Genomic DNA, 10876 nt, shown 5'->3' with positions numbered 1-10876 from the left:
AATGAGGTTATAAGTGAGAACAGGTGAGATCAATGAGGTTATAAGTGAGAACAGGTGAGATCAATGAGATTACAGGAGAGAAGGGGTGATATTAACAAGATACAGATGAGAACAGGTGATATTAATAAGGTTACAAATGAGAACAGGTGATATTATTGAGGTTACAGATGAGAACAGGTGAGATCACTGAGGTTATAAGTGAGAACAGGTGAGATCACTGAGGTTATAAGTGAGAACAGGGGAGATCAATGAGATTACAGGAGAGAAGGGGTGATATTAATGAGATTACTGATGAGAACAGGTGATATTAATGAGATTACTGATGAGAACAGGTGATATTAATGAGATTACTGATGAGAACAGGTGATATTAATGAGATTTCCGATAGAGAACAGGTGATTATTAATAAGTATCCCAATACTTGTATTCCCTTACATCCCACCACCGTCTGTACTATATTTTTTTTTACAGTGGTACTTGTTCTTTTACTCGAGTAAGGTGCCTCTGCCATCTGAAGAACCATTTCACCGTGCAGAGAACCAGTGTACAAAGACCAAAATCCAGCTTCTGGTTTTGTAAATGAGCTGCATCTCCATCTAAATATTTTCCATCGTCTCTGCTGAAGAACTCTGTAAATGAAAGTTCAGGTTGATGTTCTGTTTGTTCCGTCTGAGAGCCGTGAGTTACTGCAGTGACGGTTCCACCATAAACGCTTCCTCAGAGTGAGATATGGATGTTTTACTGACCTCAGTGCAGCTCATTGATCAGCGCTCGAGTATTTATAGCCAGACTTTTTCCTCCTCGCTCGCTCTTTGGTGGGTCTGTGGTGGGTTTGTGGTGGTCTGTGGTGGGTTTGTGGTGGGCTGGGGGGACGCTAGCAGCTATTCCAGCTTCAGAGTGAAAAAGTAAAGATCTACAAAAGTGAGAGGGTTTTGGCTGAAGAGGAGAAGAACAGAACAGGCAGAACAGTCAGGTGCCCAAAGCTGTACAGCTAAAAAAAAACCCTCTCATTACAAAACCCACTGAAAGAGAGAGAGAGAGAGAGAGAGAGAGAGAGAGAGAGAGAGACCCTCAGAGAGAATGGAGAGAGAGCGAGAGACAGAGAGAGATAGAAAGGAGAAAGTGAAAGAGAAGGGGAGCGAGGGAGGAAGAGATAAAGTAGAGCAAGAGAGAGAGAGAGAGAGAGAGAGAGAGAGAGTTTAATGATATCAGCCAATACTTGCTTTAAAGCGATAGTTCAGATTCCTCTCTTAATCCAAACATAGTCCGAGATGAGTTTGGTGTTAGAAGTGTAGTTCTTTAGTTTTAGCGCTGGAGCTATAAGGCTAACGTAGCTAACAAGCAATGGAAGCTTATACCCCACCAATTAGCATGATGCTAACAGCAGCTCTAACAATCACACACTCGTCTCAAATGTGTTAGTGAAATTGGCCTCCTGTTCACCAACTCCATATTCGAATGTTCAGTTCCACCTTAAATGGTGCAGCAGTGTATCCTGGCACCCGAGGCATCATTTAAAGGGGAACAGAAAATAAGACGCTGCTGAAGAGGAAGCCAGCAGGAAAGGGTTAAAAACCTTCTCTAAAGAGTTTGGACTCCACCAATTACAGTCAGACAGACTGTGTACAAATGGAAGACATTCAAGACCCTCATTACTCTCCCCAGGAGTGGTCAACCAGCAGAGATCACACCAAAAGCAATAAGTGTAATAGTCTGTGGGGGCACAGAAGAACCCAGGGTCACTTCTAAGCAACTAAAGGCCTCACAGTGGCTAATGTTAATGTTCATGAGTCCACCATCAGGAGAACATTGAACAACACTGGTGTGCCTGGCAGGGTTGCAGGGAGAAAGACGCTGCTCTCCAAAAAGAACACAGCTGCCCGTCTGCAGTTTGATAAAGATCACGTGGACAAACCAGAAGACTATTAGAACGATGTTTTGTGGACGGAGACCAAAATAGATCTTTTTGGTTTAAATGGGAAGCGTTTAGGAAAACACTGCGTTCCAGCATAAACACCTTATCCCATCTGTGAAACATGGTGGTGGTAGTATCATGGTTTGGGCCTGTTTCCAGGATGGCTTGCCTCATTGATGGAACAATGGACTCTGAATTATACCAGCAAATTCTAAAGGAAAATGTCAGAACATCTGCAGCAAGACAGTGACCCTAAGCACACAAGTCTTCTACCAAAGAACGGTTAAAGAAGAATAAGTTAATGTTTGGAATGACCGAGTCGAAGTCCTGACCTTAATCCTATAGAAGTGTTGTGGAAGGACCTGAAGCAGCAGATCATGGGAGGAAACCCACCAACATAACAGAGCTGAAGCTGTTTTGTACAGAGGGGCTAAAACTCCCCCAAGACGATAAGCAGCACTGATCAACAGTTACCGGAAACGTTTAGCTGCAGTTATTGCTGACCAAGACGGTCACACCAGATACTGAAAGTAAAGGTTCACACACTTTTAACACTCACAGATCTGAAATATTAAATCATTTTCCTCAATAAATAAATGACCAAGTCTAGTATTTTTGTCTACTTTGTTTAATTTGGTTCTCTTTATCTACTATTAGGACGTTTTGAGTTTTAGGTCAAATTCATGTAGAAATATAGAAAATCTAAAAGGTTCACAAACGTTCAGCACCACTGTAGCGACAGAAACGAAGATGCTGGGCCTTCAGAATTTTGCAAACAGTCAACTGAAGTAAATTTAGTCTTATTAAGTCCAGCTCCTTGTTTCTACACTCACTGTCCATTTTATCAGCTCCACTGACCGTATAGTTTCACTCTGTAGTTCTACAGTTACAGACTGTAGTCCATCTGTTTCTCTGCATACACTGTTCTTGAGTGGTCAGGACCCCCATGGACCCCCACAGAGCAGGTACTATTTGGGTGGTGGATCATTCCCAGCACTGCCGTGAGTCTGACGTGGTGGTGGTGGTGTGTTAGTGTGTGTTGCGCTGGTGCGAGTGGATCAGACACAGCAGTGCTGTGTAAAACCATACACAACACATTCTCCATCAAACTGAAGAACCTTAGAATCCTTTAATCATGCAAATGGTTCTTTAAGTGCTCATGATTCTATATAACACCACTTACTTTACTAAAGAACCCCTGAAGAACCATCTTTTTAAGTGTGTGTTGAAGGAATCTTCAGACAGTAAACATTTCTTGGCTGATCATCCGCATTTGTGCGGAGGACGAAACTGGTGGGAAGCGATTTTCAGCCAAACTGTCGGTTTAAAGTGAAACGGCTGCAAGCAAGAACTCACACGGTGGAGACCACATCATCGTTTCTTAAATAATTTAATTGCAAAAAGGGTATTTTAAAAATATTTCTACAAGAATGCGTCATTTAATCATTTTTGTGTTTTCTTTTTTGTCTTCACCATTAAATACATCTCAACGCTTCCAAAAAGAGAACAGAAAAATTAGAGAAAGAAAGAAAAACAGTTGCATCTTGAAATGTTAGTTCTTCTTCGCCTCAGTGACTCCAAAGTGATGAGAAGACAAGTTTAAATGCATCAGAAAAAAGAATATTTTCATATATATTTGTCTATATAAAAGGTTACGGGGTTGACGAGGTTTTGAGGAAGAAGTCGTTTGGTGGTGGGCGGGGCTAAAGCAGAGGAATGTTAAAATGGGGCGGGGCATCACACTATTGGCACATACAGATCTATATTTACTGTGGAAACCAACAGGAGAAATAAACGGATAAGAACAGCTGGGAGCTTCACTGATTACTGTTACATTATTTATATAAAACTCAGAGGGTTGTGAATTATAACAACCCTCTCCAGGCACCCAGTACAGGCTCCGCCCACAAATATGCTCCTTCATAGCAACTGTTGTGAAGTTGGACAAGATGTAAACTCAGTGTTTTGTCAAAATATCCCATTTTAGAACCCAAAATTGCCAAAAACTATACTCTAAATTCTACATTTGATGCTTAAAGTGTTCTATGCTTGGTGAAATGGTTCTTCAGATTGATGGAGAAAGTGTTGTATATGGTCCTATATAGAACCTTTTTGAAAAGGGTTCTGTACAGCACCAAAAAGGGTTCTGCTATTGTTACAAGCTTGACATAGCGACAATAGCAGAACCCTTTTTGGTGCTATATAGAACCATATACAGCATATTCTCCATAAATCTGAAGAACCATTTCACCAAGCAAAGAACCCCTTAAGCATGGAAATTGTTCTTTGAGTGTTCATGGTTCTATATAGAACCATTGCCTGTACTAAAGAACCCTCTTTTTTAAGGATTACTTTTTTTCTGTCAAAATACATACATTTATTATAGTGCACCACTGCAAAATATACAAATTTAAAGTACAAAATTGCAGCGCACAACTCAGTTTGTCAAAATGTCTAACTTTAGAGAACCAACTGTGGAGCAAAATGTAGTTTTTGTCAAAATGCTCACATGTAGAGACAAAATTGTAGCAGAAAACTACAAAAAATATCCTTTTAAAGCGTAAACTAGAGCACTAAACTAACACACATGCAAATTCTTCACACTGTACAGCTGTAGCACGTGTTTAGAGTTGCTGCGTCATGTTGAGTTTTGAGTTTAAAACGCTATAGTTTGTGATATAAACTGAGTCTGTTCTACAGTTTCTCATTAGGCTGAATGAATAACCGACTCTAAATGTAGGTATTGTGATATAAACTGAGTCTGTTCTACAGTTTCTCATTAGGCTGAATGAATAACTGACTCTAAATGTAGGTATTGTGATATAAACTGAGTCTGTTCTACAGTTTCTCATTAGGCTGAATGAATAACCGACTCTAAATGTAGGTATTGTGATATAAACTGAGTCTGTTCTACAGTTTCTCATTAGGCTGAATGAGTAACTGACTCTAAATGTAGGTATTGTGATATAAACCGAGTCTGTTCTACAGTTTCTCATTAGGCTGAATGAATAACCGACTCTAAATGTAGGTATTGTGATATAAACTGAGTCTGTTCTACAGTTTCTCATTAGATTTAATGGGATTTTTATCAGCGTTGTGTAAAACTCAACCTCTCGACAGTTGCTATGAAAGAACATATTTGTGGGCGGAGCCTGCAGAGGGTAATTTTTGGGGGTAATCCCTAGAAACGACAGAGGATGAATTAATCCGTGTATCTCTTTTCATTTCAGCTCAGTTTGGAGACTGAATCGATATTTCAGAGCTGCAGCGGCCTTCGATTAATCGAGAACGTTCCTGACTCGCTGCTCTGCTCACCTACACCACAAACACTAACTCGCTAAAAAGTTGCTGGTTCCGGTTTTAAAAAGTCAGTATGTGTGTGTTTGTGTATATTCATATTTTTTAATGTAAAGTTAATTAACTATTACTGGGGGCTTTTATTTTGTAATTTAAACTACAGGCCTAAATGAAGAATTAAATAACCTAAAAAGAACCTGAATAAAATTATGTGTAATTAAACACAACTAAACCTTTTTTAGGTTCACAATAAATGCACTCATACACAGAACCGAAGTACATAATAAAAGCCCTGTCTGGTCAGTGTTATTTGTTATATCTCACCAAGTGGAGAGCTGAAGATAATGTTTTACAATAAAAATATTATTTTTTTCCCCCAAACAGTTTCTCAGATTGCTAACTTCCATTGAGGCAGTACACAGAATAGAGTTACTGCAGTTTGACTCTAATATCTAATCATTTTTATTATATTAGTACTGAAAAAAGGAATGCACTGAATTTACTTGAATAAAACATTAAATATATTACATTAACACACATTTGTCTTCTTGTTTACAATAATTGTATTAATGTAATATATCTTATTGATGTTGAAATACTACATTCAGTGCACCCATTTTCAGAGAGGAATTAAAAGCATGTTTCTCAGTGATATTAAAGTTCTAAACAGGCTCAAACATGACTGTAATATATATATTATGTAGTAATATTACCTAAGGGGCCATACTGTACACTCTAATAGAGATTACTAAGGACTAATGCTTCTTTGGATCTGAACTGAATCAGTTCAGCAATTTATTTTAAGTATTTTTTATGTCTTTTCTGTACCAGCCTGGTACACAAAAATTAGCAAATTGGCTAAGATAGCTCATTTGCATGTTTATTAACCCTCAGAAGCCGCATGATAATTATTTAAACTAAGAAAGTGAAGAACTTGTGTAGGTTCTTACATTTCAGTGCACACCACGTTAGTGTTTGGAGGATTGAAATGGAAACATGTGCAGTGTTAATGCAAATTTAACTCATTGTGTATTAATACACGCAATTATTTCATTCTATTGAAACAATATATCAATTACACGGTAATAACTTGACTTCTAAGGGTTAATGTGCATCATTTTGTGAATATAAACTGAATAAAGTGAAGTTAACTGAAGTAAACACAGATTGAAGTGAGTTATTTCCTTTTTTTAGTTTTTTTGCACTTCACTTTAACGGAATAATCCAGCGTCTTTTCATTCTAATCTCAATCTGCTGCACACAGTCGACTAGCACAGGCAGTAATTTCCCCGTATTTATCAGAACAGTAAAATATCCACAGGCTGTAAATTCAATAAACAAGCGTTCTGTTTTTTTCTAAATCCAGGGAAATCTCTCAAAGCACCCTTTTTTCAAAATTTCTCCATAATTAAACAGTGAAGATGTAAACAGAGTCATTCAGAGTCGTTCAGAGTGGTTTGGTGTGAAACGCTCTGTTCTAGATAAACTTACTGAGTCAGAACTGTTCACAGTGGTGGTGATAGGAACCAGACGTCCACCTCTAAAAGCTCCCTCACAGAAAGTTCCTACATGAAATGGTTATGAATTCACTGCCTGATGACTGAGACACTGTTTTATGATAGTTTTTGAGTTACTCCATTCATGGTGGAGGGATACATGCAGGGCGCTGTGAGGCAAAATAGTCCCTAAAGAAAACTTATTATTTCAGATTTTCCACTATTTTCATCATCAACATTCCATATAAACTCAGAAGACTCGTGTAGGTTCACTGGTGGTTCTGGATAGTAAATAAAATGTCTATATCTGTGTTGTAGTCATGGCGACCCCTGGTTCCTATCACCACCACTGTAAAGACATCTGAACCATTTCACACCAAACCACTCTGAACCACTCTGTTTACATCTCACACACTGAGTTATGCAGAAAATTTATTTAAAATGGGTGGAATTCTCCTTCAAAATGACTGTCTATGGAAATCGACTGTACGCTACAGACTCAGCAGATTGAGATTATGTTGAAAAATGTAAAATATTCCTTTAAAAAAACAAAAAGCAGCAGACTCGGTTATTGCTTCCACAGTAAAAGTCTGTGGACGCAGCAATCAGAGCAAGCCAGAACAGAGAGAGACGCTGATTGCGGCTGTTTTTGAAGGACAAAAAGGCAGATAATTGACTGGTCATCACTCCTGGGCTGTACATACAAGCCTAAAAATGTCCAGCCTGAGCACGCCGGTCTGCACAGTGAGCTTAATCTCTGAACTGACTGAAAATAATGCTTTAGATTCTGACTTCTAGCTGTGCTGGAGCCTTTATGCACACTCATCTGCCCAGGTGTTCTCAGTAAAAGTGACTCAAGGTGAATAAAATATATTACATCCAAAGCAGGTAAACTGAATAACAGAAATTCTGATGTAATATATTTTGTTCATGTGGAAATGATGCACATGTTCAAATCAAGTCCAATGCATCAGTGCAGAAAACAATGCAAAAAATCTGTACTGTTAAATTCTAGGATGTTAATGGACGAACTAACAGTTCCTAACGAGGTTAAAAGGGGGTCAAACCTCAGTGCGTTAGACGCTCAGGGTGGATTTTAGCCAACGTATAAGGGCTGCATGTGCGGAAGACTAGAAACGGGCATTTCACAAAGCTACATACTCCCATCGTGAGGAAAGCAGAGAAAGATCAGAGCCCAAGCACTCCCTCCAAAAATCACAAAACAGCACTTTAAACCCTTAGAAGTCTCAGTTAGCACTGCTGTCGTTTAATGTGAATCATTTCTAACTAGGAACAAGTGTGCAAAGTGCAGAGCTCTCAGTCCAGACCACGGTAAGCAGAAGAGGAGATGTTTTATTATGATTTGAATCTGATGAAAAGTTGTTGTTTTACATTTTGGTCACTTTTTCAAACAGAAAAGAGACTCGAACCTTGAACAGAATGCGAATGAAATTAATTACATAACCATATTTGCATATTTATGTTTATATTAGTAGTGATAACTCCAGACTTCTAAGGGTTAGTCCTATATTTAGGGGTGGGGTCAGCATGTGTGGGAATGTGTGTTTGTACGGGAATTCTGTGTTTAGCCTGAGAAACGCTCATTCGTTTAAAAGGGGAATTCCACCAATTTTTCTAAATTTCCTGCATAACTAAGTGGTTGAGATGTAAACAGAGTGGTTCAGAGTGGTTTGGTGTGAAACGCTCTGTTCTAGATAAACTTATCGAGTCAGAACTGTTCACAGTGGTGGTGATAGGAACCAGACGTCCACCTCTAAAAGCTCCCTCACAGAAAGTTCCTACAGTAAATGGTTATGAATTCACTGCCTGATGACTGAGACACTGTTTTATGATAGTTTAGAGAACTTAAACTTCATTCATGGTGGAGGGATATAGAATATGTGTATTGTAAGGCAAAATAGTCCCCAAAGTAAACTTATTATTTCAGATTTCAGCACATTTTATCATCAAAACTCAGAAGTTGCATGTCTATATTTGGTTCCCTTCAAACCACTCTGAACCACTTGACATCTCAACTCTGCCTAATTTTGAATTTCGGAGAAAAAAAGGTGGAATTGCCCTTTTAAAGGCGCGGAAGACATAGAAACACTGCATGGACACTTTGGGCTGGGAGGCTCCATTGCTGTTTCCAGTATTTTGGCCACTTCTCAAGTTTCTTAAACACCTTTGTTTTTTTTTTCTTTTTTATCTTCCTTCGATACAAAACATGAACAGGCTGATTAGAACAACAACAAATACAACGTCCGATTCATATCAAATCATTAGAACCGTGATTGATTATTGGATTATTGATCTGTTTTCGTCAGTCCTCAGTTCTTTCGTCCTCGTGTCCGATGCAGGAGGGAATAAATAGTGAGGTTGTACAGATTAAACCTGGGAAAAAAAGTGGAAATGCATGTAAAACAAAGAATTATTTTTTCTAGCTCACTCTGTCTCTGAATGATGCACATATATATACATATATATGCATATATAACATTTCTCAAGTATATGCATACATATTTATAATACATATGCATCAGATTTATATAACTTCCAATTTTTTTTTCTCTTAAAAAAGTGATTCCTTAAAAAAGTTAATAATTGTCCACAGATTATTACAGCTGATTGAAATATATCTGCTCCTCGGTTCATGCGGTTTGGCTCCCCCTCGCTGGTGGAGCGCAGCTAAAGCGGTATTGTACAGTATTCATGTGCATAATTCTTACACTCGTTCACTAATTCACACGCTCAAAATCACATACACAAACTCTATAGAGAAGGCCTGTCCGTTACAGAGCAAGGGCTGCCCTCGGCATCGTCCAATCAGTGATGACCGGCCATATTTCAACACAGGTGGTGAACTGAAGAGCAAAATTAAAGAGCAGTGATCCGCTTTTTCCGATAAGCGCGCCTCCGATCCGCCGGGCACGTTTATTCCCACCGGTCCGAGCGAGACCGTGACCTTTCCGTGACCTATGACCTGGCCTGTGACTCTCCGGCCAGTCCTTCTCAGGCATGTGCCCTTTAATTAAAACACCTTCAATATGAAGATGGAGGATATTCGCACTCATACGCACTCATACACAAAATAAAACAGTTCCTAGCGCTGGACGGACTCGTCTTCGTCCTCCTCCTTATCCGCCCCCCCCGTTTTCCAGTCCGTTCAGAGTTCGGAGGACGAGGACGATCTGCAGGATCCGTCACGGGAAGCGAGAAGGGCATCATGGCAGGAAGCGACACGGCTCGGGAGGGGAAAAAAGAAACCAAAAAAAACGCACACACATGCAGAAATACACCTCACGCCGCAGCCCGGCGAGGCACGCATGGGTTATGAGGGTCTCCTTTTCACTTTTTGTTTAAAAAATGTACAAAATAATCGTAATAAATGTCTCGCCAGGTGGAAAAAATGCAGTCCGAAGAGGAAAACCAGGAGAAAATGGAAAAGAAAACCAGAAAACAAAGTCGTCCGAGGCACTGCAAGCCAGTTGTGGATCAGTTTTAGTCAGTTCTATGAGTCCGGTTGGCCGAGATGGGCAGGCAGCTGGGGTTTCCCATTGGCTCTCTCCGGCACAGTCCCGCCCCCTTCCTGCCTCAAACCTGGACGGGCAGCGTTTGGTTCATCTGCAGTCTCATGTCCTGAATGCTGCCAAGAATCTTCTTCTGGTGTCCGGCCAGCGTCACGCCTATCCGCAGCAGGTCCCTGGAGACGACAGAGACGGTATTTATCATCCGTAATGAAACAAAACTGCACTGAGGGCGGATTTTAAAAGGCATGTGTGACAAACTTTCCTTGTTTTTTTATCTACAATAGTTTCATGTAAACAATTAAACAGTGTTCGAGCTTAAAACCGTTCACCCCATGAATGGAAACCGTACTGCTATAAATTAATTCAGTTTTGTGATGTCACAAAAACCAAACCATTCACATACATCAGCAGTTTAGCTCCACTCGTTCAGGTAGCAATGCCCATTCAGCCTACAGCAGTTTAGCCCCGCCCATTCAGCCTACAGCAGTTTAGCCCCGCTCATTCAGCCTACAGCAGTTTAGCCCCGCCCATTCAGCCTACAGCAGTTTAGCCCCGCCCATTCAGCCTACAGCAGTTTAGCAATGCCCATTCAGCCTACAGCAGTTTAGCTCCACCCATTCAGCCTACAGCAGTTTAGC

The 10876-nt window shown here is 40.0% G+C and overlaps 1 protein-coding gene across 6 annotated transcripts in view; it reads right to left on the bottom strand.

The window, feature by feature from the left end:
• Positions 1-8550: 8550 nt before the first annotated feature.
• Positions 8551-10876, bottom strand: part of LOC118818751 (ephrin type-B receptor 3-like) — a 79030-nt gene continuing 76704 nt past the window's right edge. For all 6 annotated transcript variants that reach the window (XM_036586126.1, XM_036586128.1, XM_036586130.1 and 3 more), the window contains one exon: positions 8551-10411. In XM_036586126.1, the coding sequence (XP_036442019.1) occupies positions 10303-10411 (109 nt within the window). In that variant the 3' untranslated portion in view covers positions 8551-10302. The remainder of the gene's footprint in view (positions 10412-10876) is intronic.

The sequence above is a fragment of the Colossoma macropomum genome, unplaced genomic scaffold (assembly GCF_904425465.1).
Source record: "Colossoma macropomum unplaced genomic scaffold, Colossoma_macropomum, whole genome shotgun sequence".
NCBI lineage: Eukaryota > Metazoa > Chordata > Actinopteri > Characiformes > Serrasalmidae > Colossoma > Colossoma macropomum.
The sequence above is the reverse complement of the archived record's forward strand: the minus strand, read 5'-3'. Positions and strand labels throughout refer to the sequence as shown.